The 20,251-nt window shown below is 45.2% G+C and overlaps 1 protein-coding gene across 2 annotated transcripts in view; it reads right to left on the bottom strand.

Moving 5' to 3' along the window:
• Positions 1–1,702: 1,702 nt before the first annotated feature.
• LOC106588199 (alpha-1,6-mannosylglycoprotein 6-beta-N-acetylglucosaminyltransferase B) overlaps positions 1,703–20,251 on the bottom strand; it is a 162,913-nt gene continuing 144,364 nt past the window's right edge. Inside the window, exons 12-18 of one of the 2 annotated variants that reach the window (XM_014176958.2) lie at positions 19,322–19,327; positions 14,570–14,728; positions 13,849–13,995; positions 13,552–13,668; positions 5,831–5,905; positions 4,049–4,332; positions 1,703–2,820 (exon numbers count right to left, since the gene is read on the bottom strand). In XM_014176958.2, the coding sequence (XP_014032433.1) occupies positions 2,622–2,820; positions 4,049–4,332; positions 5,831–5,905; positions 13,552–13,668; positions 13,849–13,995; positions 14,570–14,728; positions 19,322–19,327 (987 nt within the window). In that variant the 3' untranslated portion in view covers positions 1,703–2,621. Of the gene's footprint in view, positions 2,821–4,048; positions 4,333–5,830; positions 5,906–13,551; positions 13,669–13,848; positions 13,996–14,569; positions 14,729–17,799; positions 17,803–19,321; positions 19,328–20,251 lie in introns of both variants that reach the window. The other variant, XM_014176968.2, reaches the window with a different exon arrangement.

Raw genomic sequence — 20,251 nt, 5'->3', positions numbered from 1 at the left:
TCGATTTCTCTCTCAACTCCCTGGTATTGGTGGGTTAAAGTATTTTTGTTGTTGTTGATATTGTAGCAGCAAATGAATGATCTCTGGTGGGTTATTTCCAGCAGCTAAGAGTTAGGTAGCAAAGATAACATTCAAGTGTGATATCATCTTCACCATGTCTGATCTGACTTCCTGCTGGAGTACCAGGACCACATGGTGAACGGGCATCCTTGTTTCATAACAGTCCAGTGTCTCTCTTAGGCAACATTTATGCAAATATCAGCAACTCAGGCCAATTAGAAGAGATGACCTCAGTGTATAAACTTTGAACGTCACCCTATGAGATGGAGGGAGAGAAAGAGACGGGGATAGAGAGAAGAAGAAAGAGTGAACGTGTGTTTATTTTCTCAGATTAATAAATAACGATCGTGATAAATCTCTCTGGCCCATCCTGTTTCAGGAACTCACGTGATGCTCAGAAGTGTATGTGTGTACCTCCCAAACCTATCCATACTCACACACAGTCCTTACGCACACACACATTCATTTATGCGCACACACACACACACACACACACAAACATACACTGCAATAGGCAGACACTGAGACAAAAGAGTTAATTAACCTTTCACTGTCTGGGGAATAAATCACTGTGCTAATTATATAATGACTTAATCACAAGTAATGCTAATAAAATTACATAACAGTTCTGTCTGTTGAGAAATGGCGTTATGACCCCTTGGAACAGTAGGATTAGGTTTTCATTCAAACTCCTATCTTTCAGCAAAATACAGCTAAGTGGCTTTTTATTATTCTTGTATATATCGAGCTCCAAGAGATGAACTCCTGGATAAAAATTATTCATTGGCCTATGGGCTATATGAAATTGAAAACACAGAGAGCTTTAAATAATGCTATCTTATTCCCTTTCAGGCCAATGGGGAATTCTGCATGGCCTTCACTCTGATTATATATTATTCATTATATTCTACTTCATTCACTGGAATACTGACCCGGAGCAGAAACAGAGCTGTCAACTAACGCTTCAAGCCAATGCTTCAATAGATATATAGTACACAGCAATCGATATTCACTATGAAGATTATACCCTCTACAACACACAGTACATCCGACAGTACATCCAAGACCATAGACATCTAATGTTATGGACCACTATCGTCACTACCATAGATGTCAACCTCCATAGACCTATTAGAGGAAAACCATTGCACTCTCCCAAAGGATTCCTACTTGGCGTAAAAACAGTTAGCTCCAAGACTCCATAGACTTGTACGGTATAATTGTATATACAGTGTGTACAGTATGTTTCATAATCTGCTTCTTAGTAGAGTCCAGCTACTATCCTACTATGAGCATTGGACTGGTACATTAAGGGTTATGTTGGATCACCCACTCACTTCCCAAGGTAAGCAGAAGTGTTTTGAACGCTGGCCTCAGAAGTGCATGTCTGGTCTGGAAAACTAGAAAGCAGAACAGATATCTGATATCCTCCCCTCTCCAACGCAACTTATCGACAGTCTGATCCCCTGCTTCTGGCTGTGGAGGAGTGGAAGATCAAACATCTCTTATATCTCTCTCTCTCATGGATGGATGGGCAGGGGAGGACAGGAGGGAAATGGTAAATGAGCAGCCGGAGATGAAAGAAACCAAAATATTTACGAACCATGACAAGACCGACAACAAAACGACAGTGACGCTTTGATCTCGTTTTAACTTTCCGTTTTTATTTTTTATTTCCGTCACAAAACCGCCGAAAGGTCCTCAAAAATCCTGTTCTCGCAGTAGCAGAGCTCAAAACGTTCGCTTTATTCAAAAATAAGCTTTAATCTGTTTTAGTCCATTTTAACGCAACAGAGCTGATTGCATTGACTCCGTTGGCAGTCAGGGTTATCTTAGTCGCACAAAAGAAACATTTAATCTTTAAAAGGAGGAGAGAGTCTAGGGAGAGAGTCTGTGTCCATCATCCATTGTCAAAGCGCAGCGCCAAAGAGAGAAGGAGATTGGTTATTGACCCGAAGTTGGCGTTCCACTCAAAGGTCACGTTTTCTAGGACCCATTTTCTCGCCCGGGTCAATTACTCTCTTAACTCCCTGATCTTGGAGGGTTAAAGTCAAATTATTGATATTGTAGCAGCAAATCAATGATCTTCCGGTCAGTGGGTCTCCTCTAGGTATTATTTAGGTAGCTAGCTAGATGGCAATATAGCCGTTTCTCTACTACTGTGTATTGCTCTGGCCACATGGTGAATGGTTATACTCGTTGCAGTATAGTCCAGCACATCTCTCTTAGGCCAGTGAGGAGCTTTGAGGCAAACCATCCATAGGCTCATATCAGAAACATCTTTGTCCATTTAGAAACCACGGAAGGATGGGTGGGTGGGTGGGGGGGTGACTATGGGACAACAACCCACTCAAGCTCAGAGGATAGCTCAAACCAAGTCTTCCAGTCGGGGGGTCCTTCGGCTTTAGCCACCCCCTCTCCTAGCATCATAACCAGGGCCGGTTCATTTTATAGTCCATAGTTTATAGTCTACAATTCATAGGCTATAACTAGAGCGCCTGGAGTTGTTCCTAGCCACTTAGCTGGGTTAGGCGTTCATTGGAAAAACTCCTGGCCCCTCCTCATAAGCAGTCTCGGCAGAGGGCAACCTGGCCGCGGCGGTAGTCCCGGCAGGGGCAGAGGCGGCGGTACTTGGGGCTGAGGCCGGCACAGCTGTAGAGGAGGGGGTCCTTCTGGAGACCGCACTCCCTGCGTAGGACGGAGAAGGCCGGGAACACGTGGTTGACCTCTGCCTCCACCACCTCACACTGCACCTCTAACCTGGTGGGGGGAGGGGTGGGGGGTGGAATGTTTGATGAAGGGAGGGGGTGATGCATAGAGGGTGTTTGATTGAGCGATACAAAGAGAAAGAGAGAGTCCATGAGGGGAGGGGGAGGATGAAAAGGGGGAAGAGATGGAAGGGGAAACCGAGGGGAGAGAGAGAGAGAGAGAAATAGTCGGAGAAACAGAGAGAGACAGAGAGAGACGCAGACAGAGACGCAGACAGAGACGCAGACAGAGACGCAGACACAGACGCAGAGAGAGACGCAGAGAGAGACGCAGAGAGAGACACAGACACAGACGGACAGACGCAGACACAGACGCAGAGAGAGACGCAGAGAGAGACGCAGACGCAGAGAGAGACGCAGAGAGAGACGCAGACACAGACGCAGAGAGAGACGCAGAGAGAGACGCAGAGAGAGACACAGAGAGAGACGCAGACACAGACGCAGACACAGACGCAGAGAGAGACGCAGACAGAGAGAGAGACGCAGAGAGAGACGCAGAGAGAGACGCAGAGAGAGACGCAGAGAGAGGCGCAGACAGAGGCGCAGAGAGAGGCGCAGAGAGAGACGCAGACAGAGACGCAGACAGAGACGCAGAGAGAGACGCAGAGAGAGGCGCAGAGAGAGGCGCAGACAGAGGCGCAGAGAGAGGCGCAGAGAGAGGCGCAGAGAGAGACGCAGACAGAGACGCACAGAGAGGCGCAGACAGAGGCGCAGAGAGAGACGCAGAGAGAGACGCAGAGAGAGACAGGCATGAAGTAAAAAAGGAACCGAAGATAAAGAAAGGAAAAATACATTGAGCAGGATGGGTGATGAAGAGAAAGACAAGGAGAAAGGGAAAGATAAAAGAGGAGGAAAAGTTAGCGTTGCTGTGACACTCTTATCGTATTCTGCTGTCACTACAGATCTCTAGATGGTGCCGACAAGACACCTGACATCACTGAGAAGACTTTGAACCTGACATCCTTGCTGTAGCTGGTTGAGTATTACGCCCACAGACAGCCCTTAGGGAACTATCCACTGTATGGTACCATTTGAGTGGTAGGGTGGTTACAGAGGTCAGAGAGCATTGTGCATGTTTGTATGATTGTTAGTGACGTGTAGTGATTGTGTGTTTCGAATGTCTGCATATGTGTGTGTGTGGCTGTTAGAAACGTATGTCCAATGTGTGTGTGTACGAATATGGCTTAATGTGAAAACAGGTGTGCCAAGGTGCCACTCACCCACGGAGGGCCTCCCTATTATTGACGAAGCGGAACAGCGCGGGCTCACACACCAGGTTGGCACGCTGGCACGCCTCCACACACGACTGGCCCTCCTGGGACGCCAGCAGCCTCAGGGAGCTGAGGGGGGGCCAGGCAGGGGGGGCGTTGGCGTTGGGGGCCCAGGTTAGGGCACTGGAATTGGGCAGCAGGACAAATAGAGGCCCAGGGCTAGCCGAACTACTAAGCCCCAGCTTGGAGGAGGAGTTGGCCGGAGGGAAGGGGGCCTCGGGGGTACAGAAGTCCTGGAGGGAGAGGAGAGAGAGGGGAAGGGGATGTTGAACAACACAACACATAGGTAGTCTCTCGTGATACCACACACAGGAGATTTGTTTCTGGGTGCCGAGATTACATTATACAGAATGTGGTATTTTTGTTGACAGTGCAAATGCATGCACAGATGCCAAGTTAGCTACGCACATCCACATGCACGAATTGTCACTCCCACGCAAAACAAACACGAAAGCCAACACAAATCAAAGCTCGCTGACACTTTTGCCTTTAGCTGTGAATAAATCTACATTTCCAAACACTTCAGGGCATCGAGGGACAGAAATACAAAATAAACAGCCGTTTCTCTAACCTCCTCTATACTGCACATCACTCCAAATAATCTCCCATCAATCCTTCACCTATTCCCTGACAAAACTCATCTGGGTCCAACAGCACCAGAGAGATAACTCGTTTTAAAACTTGAAAGAGAACCGATTTGACATATTAGCCAGACCGTTTTAATAGGAGTTTTGACTGGCAATTTTTCAGACACAAACAGATTAGAGCAGATATATCAGAATCTGATAGTGACAGTTCAGTCTCTGTCTGTGTCGGCCCTACTAAGGTCTGAGACGTGTGGAGATGAGTCAGCGAATAAGAGTGACCCGGCTCTATGTATTTTACTGGTTTGTGACCCACTGACACCGTCCCCGGTTAGAGGGGAATACGCAGCCGAAGAGTAAACACACACAGGAACTTTATTTAAACACACCGAGGAAGATAAACACGGGGATGGTTCTGTAATGGAAACAGAGAGGTTATGAATATCCTATACAGTAGATAAATACACGGGGCTGAAGAGATATTTTCAGAGTACGAAAGAATGGGATATGGGACTGTATCTAACAATGACCCAATAAACATGCATTACATAGTAACATTAGATTCATGACTGGCATGGCAATAGCACAGTGGTCCTGTATGGCTCAGTTGGTAGAGCATGGTGCTTGCAATGCCAGGGATGTGGGTTCGATTCCCACGGGGGACCAGTACAAAAAGGTATGCACGCACTACCGTAAATCGCTCTGAATAACAGTGTCTGCGAAATGACGTAAGTAAAAATAATGTCAAGGACTGTGTATTTACACAAATAGTAGGCTATTGCACAGAAACACACAAGAGCACCCCCCCGGGTACACGTTTTGGTTTCGCCCTAGCACTTCACAGCTGATTCAAATAACCAACGCATCATCAAGCTTTGATGATTTGAATCAGCGGTGTAGTGCTATGGCGAAACCAAAACGTGAAACCGGGGGTATGGGACCGGGTTTGGGAAACCCGGGTCTAGTCCACAATGAGAATCAGTGTTGATTAGTGACCTCTCCAGGTTGATTACAGACAGAGGTGAGATAGTGTGTGTGGTAGGAAGGCATTTATGATAATATGTTTTGGGACAAACAGACATGGTTGAGTGCCTGCATGTATGTATGCATGTGTGTGTGTTAATGTGTGTGTGCACGGTGAACCTACCTGATGCTCTATGTAGGCGTGTACCCTCTCCAGCATTCCCTCGCAGGTGTACTCATAGGGTAGGTATGGCTCGACCTGCAAAGACACACACCCACACACCCAGATTACCACAGATCAGAACATTTCCACATAATGTGTTGCTAGGCAACCAGCATAACACCACTAAATGACCATATTTTCCAAATTTCAATATTGTTTTGCCTGTTTCCCCATCGTTCATCCTAATTGCAATAAATAGCCAATTCTACCCATTAATCACAACAAATAAACATGTCCTGCGTCACAAATGGCACCTAATTCCTTACATAGTGCACTACTTTTGACCAGGACCCATAGGGTGCCATTTGGGATGTAACCGTGGCCATTTTGAAGTGGGTTTGGCTTAATTGCAGTGGGTGACTTGTGTGTCCCAAATGGCAGCCTATTCCCTACATAGTGCACTGCTTTTGATCAAAGCCCTATGGGTCCTTCTGGAGGCATGTAGGGAATAGGATGCAATTTGGGACGCACTCATTTGCATAGCTATTCGTTTGCATAGATATTCATAGCAATTCAACAAAAGGCTCACCTTTGATTTGTCAGATAAAGAATACCAATATTGCTGTAATTCATCAAAATACTAATTATTTCTCTCTCTAGCTGAGGCAAAACACACCCACATACCGACTTGAAACTGTAAATGAAACTAAACTCAATAAACTAACTGGAAATGTACTTCCTGATCTAAATGGACATGGAAATTACAAAAATGATCTGAAAACGGAAACAGATTGTCTTATATTATTGATCCCCATTGTAAGTTATTAGGACCATGTAACAATGTGGATCCGACTGCTCAGTTGGTTGAAGTATTTAGCTATTTTTATTGACTTGGCCAAAGCTTTGGATACGGTAGACCATTCCATTCTTGTGGGCCGGCTAAGGAATATTAGTGTTTCTGAGGGATCTTTGGCCTGGTTTGCAACTACCTCTCTCAAAGAGTGCAGTGTATAAAGTCAGAAAATCTGCTGTCTCAGCCACTGCCTGTCACCAAGGGAGTACCCCAAGGCTCGATCCTAGGCCCCACGCTCTTCTCAATTTACATCAACAACATAGCTCAGGCAGTAGGAAGCTCTCTCATCCATTTATTTGCAGATGATACAGTCTTATACTCAGCTGGCCGCTCCCTGTATTTTGTGTTAAATGCTCAACAAAAAACGCTTTCTTAGTGTCCAACAAGCTTTCTCTACCCTTAACTTTATTATGAACACCTCCAAAACAAAGGTCACGTGGTTTGGTAAGAAGAATGCCCCTCTCCCCACAGGTGTGATTACTACCTCTGAGGGTTTAGAGCTTGAGGTAGTCACCTCTACAAGTACTTGGGAGTATGGCTAGACGGTACACTGTCCTTCTCTCAGCACATATCAAAGCTGCAGGCTAAAGTTAAATCTAGACCATGCTTTCCTCTATCTTAATCTCTCCTCTTTCACCCCAGCTGCCAAACTAACCCTGATTCAGATGACCATCCTTCCCATGCTAGATTACGGAGACATAATTTCTAGATCAGCAGGTAAGGGTGCTCTCGAGTGACTAGATGTTCTTTACCATTCGGCCTTCAGATTTGCCACCAATGGGACACATCGCTGCACTCTATACTCCTCTGTAAACTGATCATCTCTGTATACCCGTCACAAGACCCACTGGTTGATGCTTATTTATAAAACCCTCTTAGGCCTCACTCCCCCCAATCTGAGATATCTACTGCAGCCCTGCTCCTCCACATACAACACCTGTTCTGCCAGTCACATTATGTTAAAGGTCCCCAAAGCACACACATCCCTGGGTCGCTCCTCTTTTCAGTTCGCTGTAGCTAGCGACTGGAACGAGCTGCAACAAACACTCAAACTGGACACTTTTATCTCAATCGCTTGGACACTCTTACTGACAGTTGTGGCTGCTTTGTGTGATATATTGTTGTCTCTACCTTCTTGCCCTTTGTGCTGTTGTCTCTGCCCAATAATGTTTGTACCATGTTTTGTGCTATTACCATGTTGTGTTGCTACCATGTTGTTGTTATGTTGTGTTGCTACCATGCTGTGTTGTCATGTGTTGCTGCCTTGCTATGTTGTTGTCTTCGGTCTCTCTTTATGTAGTGTTGTCATGACACCGACGGATGGTGGCGCCCCACCTCGCCCGGGCGGCGCTCGGCGGTCGTTGTCGCCGGCCTTCTAGCTGCCATCGATCCTCTGTTTCACTTTTCTGTTGGTTAGGTCTAGGTTAGGCACGCACCTGTTTTGTTTTAGTTGTTAGTGGGGGGGGGGGGGGGTGATTGTTCTATGTCAGGTCTGTGTTAGTTTGAGGAACGATTGTTTTCCCTCTGCCTGTGTTTGCCGCAGAGGTTTTGCGGGCTGCGTCCCTGCTTAGTTTAAGCTGGGGTTTGTAGCATCTATTTGTTATGCGCCCTGCCCTACCGTGTTTGGACATTTCTGGATACTCATTAAAAGGTGTGTTCACGGATTTTTCTGTCTCCTGCGCTTGACTCTGCCTCTCCTGCTTCCTTGAGCCAGCCCTTGACAAGTGTTGTGTTGTCTCTCTTGTCATAATGATTGTTTTGTCCTTTTCTTTATTTTGAATTTATAATCCCAGCCCCCGTCCACGCAGGAGGCCTTTTGCCTTTTGGTAGGCCATCATTGTAAATAATAATTTGTTCTTAACTGGTTTGCCTAGTTAAATAAAGGTTAAATAAAATATTATTATTATTATAATACCAGGATTGTGTGTTTTCTTTTTAGCCCGAGTGACTGAATACAGTATTACTTAACTGGATGTCCCTTTGGAAGCAAGTGTTTTTGATAATATGTTGTAATATTTCAAGGAAATACATTTTTGATTAAGCACAGATAGTTATGTTAAACTTTTCCATTAGGAATACGTGGAGCCTGAAAGTACAGACTACATATTAATAATGTATTCCCTCCAGTTTTAACAGTAGATCACGTATCTAATGTTCCAAATCTCACTTGTAAACGTTACATCACTCAGTAAATCATGTTTTAATACAAAATGTTTAACTGGATGTGAAATCTGACTTTTCCAATTTCAAATAAAGAATAGCAAATGTGTAGAAAGGATGTATGAAAAAAGTTACACATCACAAATCCTATCAAAACATAACACTTTATGAATCATGTATATAAACTAGCACAGAAATATGCCTCACAACATTTGCTTTGGTCTAAGCAGAGAGAGGCACAGTCTTGACCTCCTCCCTCCCTCCCTCCCTTCCTCCCATTTATTAAAGAGGGATAAATATGAAAACAACAGGTCAGTGGGATGGACAGAATGAGAAAGGGGGAACATAGAGAGAGCGAGAGAGAGAGAGTGAAAGAGAGAGACAGAGCAAGAGAGAGACATAGAAAGAGAAATGGATATGGATTTATGTGAACATGAAGAAGTGTCAGCCAGAAGAGATTGCTTGGTCTGCATGGCTGAGCATGTGGAGCCGCCCTGGACAGAGAGCCAGCCCACAGACAAACAGGGGGAGTGTGCAGTCTCCAGTGAGGGGTGAAGTGGCCCATCAGCCATCTATCACTGGAGTGACAGACAGAGAGGGCAGACTTCTCTCAGTGGACGGACGGACAGACGGACAGACAGACAGACAGACAGACAGACAGACAGACAGACAGACAGACAGACAGACAGACAGACAGACAGACAGACAGACAGACAGACAGACAGACAGACAGACAGACAGACAGACAGACAGACAGACAGACAGACAGACAGACAGACAGACAGGGCAGCCATCTTTCAGTGGACAGACAGACAGACAGGGCAGCCATCTTTCAGTGGACAGACAGACAGACAGACAGACAGACAGACAGACAGACAGACAGACAGACAGACAGACAGACAGACAGACAGACAGACAGACAGACAGACAGACAGACAGACAGACAGACAGACAGACAGGGCAGCCATCTTTCAGTGGAGTGACAGACAGACAGACAGACAGACAGACAGACAGACAGACAGACAGACAGACAGACAGACAGACAGACAGACAGACAGACAGACAGACAGACAGACAGACAGACAGACAGACAGACAGACAGACAGACAGACAGACAGACAGACAGACAGCGCCGGGGCACTGAGCTACGGCATGTCTGACAAGACACAGCAGACAGCAGGAGAGTGGAGAGGGAAGAACACACACACATTTAGAGACACACAGACACACACACAAACACACACAAAATCACACACACACACAAACAACACAGCCTTATAGAGGCATTTTAATCAGCCTGTTTGACCTCTTTTTCAACTTCTCTCAACCTCTCACACTCCCTGTAGCCTCAAGCTGACTGCAGGTTCCCATTAAGCCACATTTACTGCTAATTACCCCTGGCTGTGGACACACTGTTTCCCAATGCTAGCGTAGCATACACCACTGTCCTAGGTTAAACCATTGCAGCTAGTGCTTCTCCATATGGAGCTTTCGGAGGTGCATTTCAAGTGCACAGTATTTCCTGGATGGAGCGAGCTGAAACGTAATTTAAAAAAGCAGCGTCACCCGATCAGTATCAAATCAAATCAAAATCAAATCCAATTTTATTAGTCACATGCACATGAAATGCTTACTTACGAGCCCCTAACCAATAACGCAGTTAAAAAAAAATACAGATAAGAATAAGAAATAAAAGTAACAAGTAACTAAAGAGCAGAAGTAAAATAACAATAGCGAGACTATATATAGGGGGGTACCGGTACAGAGTCAATGTGCAGGGGCACCAGTTAGTCGAGGTAATTGAGGTAATATGTACATGTAGGTACAGTTATTATAGTGACTATAGATAGATGATAACAACATAGAGTAGTAGTGGTGTAAAAGAGGGGAGGGGGGACAATGCAAGACGTCTGGGTAGTCATTTGATTAGATGTTCAGGAGTCTTATGGCTTGGAGGTAGAAGCTGCTTAGAAGCCTCTTGGACCTAGACTTGGCACTCTGGTATCGCTTGCCGTGCGGTAGCGGAGAGAACATTCTTTGACTAGGGTGGCTGGAGTCTTTGACAATTTATAGGGCCTTCCTCTAGTATAGAGGTCCTGGATGGCAGGACGCTTGGCCCCAGTGATGTCCTGGAACCGTTCACTCTACCCTCTGAAGTGTGAACGGCCCAGTTGCCATACCAGGCAGTGATGCAACCCGTCAGGATGCTCTCAATGGTGCAGCTGTAGAACCTTTTGAGGATCTGAGGACACATGCCAAATATTTTCAGTGTCCTGAGGGGGAATAGGTTTTGTCATGCCCTCTTCACAACTATCTTGGTGTGCTTGGACCATGTTAGTTTGTTGGTGATGTGGACACCAAGGGACTTGAAACTCTCAACCTGCTCCACTACAGCCCTGTCATTGAGAATGGGGGCGTCTTCGGTCCTCTTTTTCCTGTAGTCCACAATTATCTCCTTTGTCTTGATCCCGTTCAGGGAGAGGTTGTTGTCCTTACACCATACTGCCAGGTCTCTGACCTCCTCCCTATAGGCTGTCTCGTCGTTGTCAGTGATCAGGCCTACCACTGTTGTGTCATCGGCAAACTTAATGATGGTGTTGGAGTCGTGCCTGGCCGTGCAGTCATGAGTGAACAGGGAGTACAGGATGGGGCTGAGCACGCACCCCTGAGGGGCTCCTGTGTTGAAGATCAGCGTGGCGGATGTGTTATTATCTACCCTTACCACCTGGGGGCAGCCCGTCAGGAAGTCCACGATCCAGTTGCAGAGGGAGGTGTTTAGTCCCAGGGTCCTTAGCTTATTGATGAGTTTTGAGGGCACTATGGTGTTGAACGCTGAGCTGTAGTCAATGAATAGCATTCTCACATAGGTGTTTCTTTTGTCCAGGTGGGAAAGGGCAGTGTGGAGTGCAATAGGGATTGCATCATCTGTGGATCTGTTGGGGTGGTATGCAAATTGGAGTGGGTCTAGGGTTTCTGGGATAATGGTGTTGATGTGAGACATGATCAGCATTTCAAAGCATTTCATGACTACAGACGTGAGCTCTACGGGTTGGTAGTCATTTAGGCAGGTTACCTTAGTGTTCTTGGGCACAGGCACTATGGTGGTCTGCTTAACACGTGTTGGTATTACAGATTCAGACAGGGAGAGGTTAAAAATGTCAGTGAAGATACTTGCCAGTTGGTCAGCACATGCTCGCAGCACACGTTCTGGTAATCCGTATGGCCCTGTGGCCTTGTGAATGCTGACCTGTTTAAAGGTCTTAGTCACATTGACTGCGGAGAGCGTGATCACACAGTTATCCGGAACAGCTGGTGCTCTCATGCATGTCTCAGTGTTATTTGCCTCGAAGCGAGCATAGAAGTAGTTTAGCTCGTTTGGTAGGCTCATGTCAATGGGCAGCTCTCGGCTTTGCTTCAATTTGTAGTCTGTAATGGTTTGCAAGCCCTGCCACATCCGACGAGCATCAGAGCTGGTGTAGTACGATTCGATCTTAGTCCTGTATTGATGCGTTGTCTGTTTGATGGTTCGTTGGCTGGCATAGCGGGATTTGTTATAAGCTTCCGGATTAGAGTCCCACTCCTTGAAGCGGCAGCTCTAGCCTTTAGCTCAGTGCGGATATTGCCTGTAATCCATGGCTTCTGGTTGGGGTATGTACAGTACGTATGGTCACTGTGGGGACGACGTCATCGATGCACTTATTGATGAAGCCAGTGACTGATGTGGTGTACTCTTCAATGCTATCGGAGGAATCCCAGAACATATTCCAGTCCGTGCTAGCAAAACAGTCCTGTAGCTTAGCATCTGCTTCATCTGACCACTTTTTTATTGATCTAGTCACTGCTTTAATTTTTGCTCGTAAGCAGGAGTATAGAATTATGGTCAGATTTGCCAAATGGAGGGCGAGGGAGAGCTTTGTATGCGTCTCTGTGTGTGGAGTAAAGGTGGTCCAGAGTTTTTTTCCTCTGGTTGCACATTTAACATGCTGATAGAAATTTGGTAAAGTGGATTTAAGTTTCCCAGCATAAAAGTCCCCGGCTACTAGGAGCGCCGCCTCTGGGTGAGCGTTTTCTTGTTTGCTTATGGCGGAACACAGCTCATTCAATGCTGTCTTAGTGCCAGCTTCTGTCTGTGGTGGTATGTAAACAGCTATGAAAAATACAGATGAAAACTCTTTCGGTAGATTGTGTGGTCTACAGCTTATCATGAGATACTCTCCCTCAGGCGAGCAATAGGTCGTGCACCAGCTGTTATTTACAAAAATACATAGTCCGCTGCTCCTTGTCTTACCAGACGCCACTGTTCTATCCTGCCAGTACAGCGTATAACCAGCCAGCTGTATGTTGATAGTGTCGTCATTCAGCCACGACTTCGTGAAGCATAAGATATTAGAGGTTTGAATGTCTCGTTGGTAGTTTAATCTTGCGCGTAGGTCATCGATTTTATTGTCCAAAGATTGCACGTTTGCTAGCAGAATGGAAGGAAGTGGGGTTAATTCGATCGCCTACGAATTCTCAGAAGGCAGCCCGCCCTTTGGCCACTTTTTCTCCGCCTCCTCTTCACGCAAATCACGGGGATCTGGGCCTGTTCCCGAGAAAGCAGTATTTTGTTTGCGTCTGGCTCGTCAGACTCGTTATATGGTTGTACAATCCTTCCCTGGTGCAACATAGTGTGTTTGGTCACTGCCAAAGAAACCAATGAGTCAAGAAATACATAATGAAATAACTGTACCTTGGTACTCATGATCTCTCTGATGGCAGAGTCAAACTCCTGGGAGTTGTTGTAGTCTACTGTCATGACGTGGGGCCGCCCGATGTACTGCTCTGCATACGGGTGCTGGGACGACACCTGAGAGGGGTGGAGTATAGAATTAGTAGAACCTTCCAGTTTAAAGCAATATTCTGTGATGTATAAGTGGCACATTTGGTGTACAATCGGGAATGTTGGTAGTTTGTTGAATTTCATTGGTTAATTTTCAATTGAAGAGTGGTACAGTACTAGATACGGTGTTGACCAATGGGAGCTCACCTCTCTAGACGTTGGCTTCCCTCTGAAGAACTCGTGATTGAGCGAGCTGTGGGGTGGGTGGAACTTGGGCTGCAGGTAGATGCACCCATTGGCTATGGCCTCCAGAGGGGCGGGCCCTTCGTAGGGGAAACCAAACCCGATGAAGAGCTGGTGGAGGAGACGAAGATGATACTAGTTAGGATAACCATCAGTTATTTTATTAATGCTTGTCAATTGAAAATGCTGCCATTTACAGATATACCAGGGACTGGAAGGTAACTCTGTGTTGGCCTTGCGTAGATGCTGTTGTAGTTAGTGCTGGTGCAACACTAGTGTGTGTGGAACTAGTGTGTGTGTGTGTTGTGTGTGTGCATTATGTGTGCGTGCATGGTGCCTGAATGTGTTTGCGCATGTACAGATCTAGGAACTTAATTTGAGCCAGTTTGTTACAGCAGGAAAATAACCCTGCAGCAACAGGAAATATGAATTATGAGGATTCTAATGATTGGACATTGTTTGTAGGGGTTGATACATTGATACATCCGTAACTGAAAATCAAGCCTGAATTTCAAAGTGGAAATTACAAACTTAAGAAGCCTTTTTAAACCTCAAATACACTTACATTTCCTGCATTGCAGGAAAGTTATCCTGCAACAGGGTGATCCAATTAAGATCCCACATCTGTTGTGTGTTACCTCTTGTGTATGTTGGTTTATCGTCTAGTGTGTGTGTGTTCCAGTACCTTGGCCTTGCGGAGCAGCGTCTGCAGCTCGTGCTGGGGCAGCAGGCCGTGGTTCTTGACGTAGGCAGGCACCTCGGGGGGCCGCTGGGTTTCGTAGTACACCGTCCCGTGGACCTCCATGTACCTGTGGAGGATCTGGAGGAAACCTTCCTTACCCTGCTGATAGACAAGGAGGAGGAGAGAGAGAGAGAGAGAGAGAAAGAATGTAAGAAAGTGAATGGGGAGTTGATGAGCGAGGAGAGGAAGTGGGACGATGGAAAATGTCATGAGTGAGTGAGAAAGGAAAGGAAAGGGACTGAGCTACTCCCTGTAGCTCAGTTGGTAGAGCATGGTGTTTGCAACACCAGGGTTGTGGGTTCGATTCCCAAGGGGGGCCAGCACAGAAAAAAATGTATGAAATTGTATGAATGCATAACTGTAAGTCGCTCTGGATAAGAGCGTCTGCTAAATGACTAAAATGTAAATGTAAATGTGGAGAGAGTGAGAGAGGGAGTGGGTTGAGTTTGAGGGAGAAAGTGGAGGAGCAAGTGCGAGGGGAGAGCTGGAGAGGGAAGGAGAGACAGAGAGAATGACGTGATTAGAGGTGATGTGTTAATGGCTGTGTGTGTGGTTGTTTATGAGTGTACATATAAGTGGCAATGAGTGTGTGTGTTAGTGTGTGTGTGTTAGTTTGTGTGTACGCGTGATAATGCACTATGAGTGTTTATGTGTGTGTATGAGTGGTTGTGAATTCACTGACTGAGTGAGTGAGTGAGTGTGTGTGTGCTGTGTCAACGTTATCATCTTCACACAGAGAGAGGCAAAGCCATTGCCTGTTAGTGAGCGCAGGGAATTTAATGTGACGGACCCCTTTAGAAAACCCAAAGAGACACACAGTGCCGCACTGTCGCGGGCCGTCAATATGAATGAGGTGAAGTGCTAGGGATCTGGCATGGCTTCCCGCACACGTGCGTGCACACACACACCCTTTCTCTAAATCCCTCTCTATCTCATCACACACATTTGGCCCCTAGCGTCTCTTCCCGGCGCCAGAGAGCGAGGAGCGAGGCGTCCATGTAAGGACGCAGGGAAAAAATACTGGCAGACTGCCAGTGCCACCCCAGGCACCCAGAGGGCAGCAGCAGCAGAGCATAGCATTAGCCAGCCTGTGACAGCCGGTTCCACTCATCTCCTTACTGGCTGCTATGACATCCCTCTCCCTGACCTATCTGTGGAGCTCTCACACGTCTCTACCTATCTGATTGGTTTATTCAGTGGTTTATTCGGATGCCCATTGGCTTTTGCTGAAGCATCAGCTACTCTTCCTGGGTTCCACAAAAACACAAAACATGACAAGTAACAAAACACTGATACACTGATGGACAAAGACAGTCACACGCATTTCATATACAACAATAAACAAACAATAATACAAAACAAATAATAATAATAGTATGAATGTGTGTGTTAGAGTGTGTCTGTGGGTGTGTCTTCATAGTCCCGCCGTTCCATCATGCAGTAATGGGGCTTTAGGATTAAAGACTGTAAAACAGCAAGCCTGCCCATACATTGAAATGAATAGATTATGCCCATACATGGAAATGAATAGATTGAGCCCATACATGGAAATGAATAGATTATGCATATACATTGAAATTAATAGATTATGCCTGTACATTGAAATGAATAGATTGTGCCCATACATTGAAATGAATAGATTATGCCCATACATTGAAATGAATAGATTGTGCCCATACATTGAAATGAATAGATTATGCCCATACATTGAAATGAATAGGTTATGCCCATACATTGAAATGAATAGATTATGACCATACATTGAAATGAATAGATTATGCCCATACATTGAAATGAATAGATTATGCCCACACATGGAAATGAATAGATTGTGCCTGTATATTGAAATGAATAGATTTTGCCCATACATTGAAATGAATAGATTGTGCCCATACATTGAAATGAGTAGATTGTGCCCATACATTGAAATGAATAGATTATGCCCATACATTGAAATGAATAGATTATGCCCATACATTGAAATGAATAGATTGTGCCCATACATTGAAATGAATAGATTGTGCCCGTACATTGAAATGAATAGATTATGCCCATACATTGAAATTAATAGATTGTGCCCATACATTGAAATGAATAGATTATGCCCATACATTGAAATGAATAGATTATAAATAGGGAGTACACATATCTATTGTGGCATACAAGCAAACCACATCTACGCACAATAACAGATGTGCTTTCTGGCAGATTCTATACAGTGCATTCATGTGCCGAAGCAACAGTATGTCTTTCTTCTGAGAGGCACAACCTTTAAACCCAATAGTGCATCTTAAGTGGATATGGAGGCTTTGGGTTTTTCATGTGGGTGAGAGAAGTGCAAAGATGTTGACAAAATAAGGGGATGCATTTTGAGGTGATAGATGTGTGAGAGTGTGTGTGAGGGCATTCATGTATGTATGTTTGTGTGTGTGCGTCCATGCTCTTCACCTGTGTGTGTTTAAACATGGGCACCCTTTCATAGCTAGCCTCCACGTCTGAAAAACAAAACAACCCCCCCCCCACCCCCTCAATGTGAATCAACCACAGCCCAAGTCTACTTATTGACGTCCTGCTTCCTGGATGTTAAGAAGCTTACTGTATCCCTGTTCTATTGTGTGCTCGCCCTGTAGGCTGTGCTGTAATTGGTTGGCTGCTGCGATAGATGGTTTCCTCTGAGGATTTTCCCAGCCAATTAGGAGATTAGCCAACGCTCTGAGTGCACCAGACACTATGAATTAGAGCCAACGAAACAGAGAGAGAACCACATACACACAGACGCAAACACACGGATGTAACCCAGGCTTAGCCCAGGCTAGCTAATCCTTAACCTGGCTTGACTGAGCCAGACCTGGGCCACATTCGTAATGCTAATTATCTAACCTGGACTCTATTCTTAGGAATCAATCCATATAGATCAAGGTTGGGTTACAAGAGAGTGAAAAACGACCGGGACTCAGGGAAGATGAAAGGTTATTTATACAATAGCAGTCAACCTGAACTTTGTGTGGTGGGCTTGAGCTTGTTTGACTGGGTTTCAAGTCAAGTGAACTGGATGTCTTGCTGTTGAGGCACTGTAAAGAGAGAACGAGAGAGAACAAGAGAAGAGGAAGAGACATGGCTCTTGGATGTGTGTGAGGAGGAGTGTGTGTCTGTGCTGGAGGTAGTGTAATAACGAGCTGGCGCACACCCAAAAAAGTGATCAAATCAAGCTTCATTTATACAGCACATTTCACACATGGAATGCAACGCAATGTATTTCACAGCAACGAAAAAAACCCAGATGGAAATAAAAGCTGAAATATTTACTACACAACAAACATAAGATGCAGAACAAAAGAATGACAAGAACTAAATGACTAAAAAGCCCCCCAAGGAAAAGCAAAGCTAAAAAGAGGCGTTTTAAATTTTGTCCACAGTTTCGGCCTACCTCAGGTTCTCTGGCAGGCAATTCCAGAAGCTGGGAGCATAATAACTAAAGGCTGCCCAAAAACACCCCAAAAAGTAGGAAAAGGTGCTGACTAACGGCGAGTAGGCTATAAAAATAAATAAAGATAATTGTGCACTCTATATACAAGTTCCCAATAATTTATTTGGTAAACCAACGTTTCGGCATCACTGTGCCTTCTTCAGGGTGAACATACAGGGGAGGACGGCTCATAATAATGGCTGTAAAGTGGGTGAATGGAATGGCATCAAACACATGGAAAACATGTGCTTGATACCATTCCACCAATTCGGGGGGGGGGGTGGCATGAATATACTGGCTCCAAAAACACACAGCACCTGCAGGCCTCTACATAACTCTATCTTCCTCTCTCCATACTCACAATTTCCCTCTAACCGTTACCATCTCTCTTTCTACCTCTCAACTCACTCCTCATCTCTCCCTCTCCAACACTCCTGATTTTGAGGAGGCTGGTTGCCAAGACAAGGAGCGATATCCCAGGCAAAAATCACAAGAAACCCCCTATGCCCATTGGAATACGAGATGGAGTCATCACAATACTGTTTACGGCTTTAGCCTGCCTCACAGGCCCGACTCACAAGGTTAACATTTCACAAATCAATACTAGTACTATCCCTTAAAACCCAGCACACACCTCTCCTCTACTCATGTCTCCATGATACGACTAAGCCCAACACCACATAGCGCAAGCAAGAACTATCGATTTGTTCGAACAAATTGTCTCAAGCGGCAGAAAGAGAGACAGCAGAAGTTAACCCACCAAAAAAACAACTGTTTCGAGAGCATTGAGATAGATAGAACCACTACTTCATAAAATGGGCACGTGAAGTCTGGGTCTGCTCCAGTATATTTGATTGGACCAGATGTCCTAGTCGCTCGCCCGGTATTCAATATTCAGAAAGACATCTGTGGCACCAAACAGCTCCCAGTCCAATAATTCATCTCTCTTTCTCATCACAGACAGCTGCATGCTAAGATTAGCAGTGGACTATTCAAACCACTTATGTCTTGTCAATTCACCATTATCTCTAAATAAAACATGTATAAAAGAAAAGGCAAAGGAAGGCATTGTGATAGCAGCTTTATGCTAGGTCAAACTGACATTCACAAGAGTCTGTATTGTGTATTCATAGACGTGTGATCATGGAGGAAACGATGAACTGAATGTATGAACCGAGGTTTAAAAGAGAGGGAACAGGGCTGGTGTATTCGACTGAGAAGAGTCTTACCTGGAGCTGTAGTAGAATATATCATCCACCAAGATGCAACGGAGAGACGCATGGGAGGAAGAGAGGAGGGGATAGGAGAGAAGAGAAGTGTCGAAAGGAGTGTCAAAGAAGAGAGGGGAGAAGCATACGGAAGGGAATAGGGAATCGAGAAGAGGAAAGACAAGAGAAAGAACAAACAAATATTCAACTCTGTCATGTATTACATTTTCCTCCTTATGTTCCAATAAAGCGGCAATTGCCCAATATTCACACACTGTTTCTAAAACATCTTCTGTCTCGCCTTGAGATACAAGACTAAACCACTGAATAAAAAGCCACGGGAATTGCCGCTCGCCAACTGAGGCAGAGAGGGAACAAAGCTACAGCTAAGCCGTGTCTTTAAACAACATCCAGGTCGAGTCTCTCCCTCATCGAATATGCACTGTGAGCAACCAGGCTGCTTTTGAAAGGAAATTGGGCTGCAAATGAAAGCTGTACGACTCCGTTAAATGTATCCACGTGCGGCTATGTGTGCCAGATGTAATATCTTCTACAGATGGTAGATACATGGCATGTCAATCGTTTTATCTGTTATGCAGTTAACAGCTCTGCGCTATTGGTTACATCTCTGTGGTGTATGCCGGGGGGAGTGAGAAGTGTGTGAGTGTTTAGGAGGGGTGTGGTAACATAGTGTGGATGAGGATGTGAATGTGGATAAGATTGTAACCTCTCTAGTAGTTTACATTGATTAAACCTCTTGTTCTTGACCGTAGCAAATGGAAATGAGCTGATTTAACACGGTATGCTTCTCATCCATATTGAGTCTGTCTGTGAGTCTCCATGTGTCTATTGGACGGTTTGTCTAAAAATCTGTTTTTGCTTTGTCATTGTGTGTAGATTGATGAGAAAAATCTATTTTAGAATAAGGCTGTAACGTAACAAAATGTGGAA

The sequence above is a fragment of the Salmo salar genome, chromosome ssa02 (assembly GCF_905237065.1).
Source record: "Salmo salar chromosome ssa02, Ssal_v3.1, whole genome shotgun sequence".
Taxonomy (NCBI): Eukaryota; Metazoa; Chordata; class Actinopteri; order Salmoniformes; family Salmonidae; genus Salmo; species Salmo salar.
Note: the sequence above shows the minus strand (reverse complement) of the source record. Positions and strands in the feature narration are given on the sequence as shown.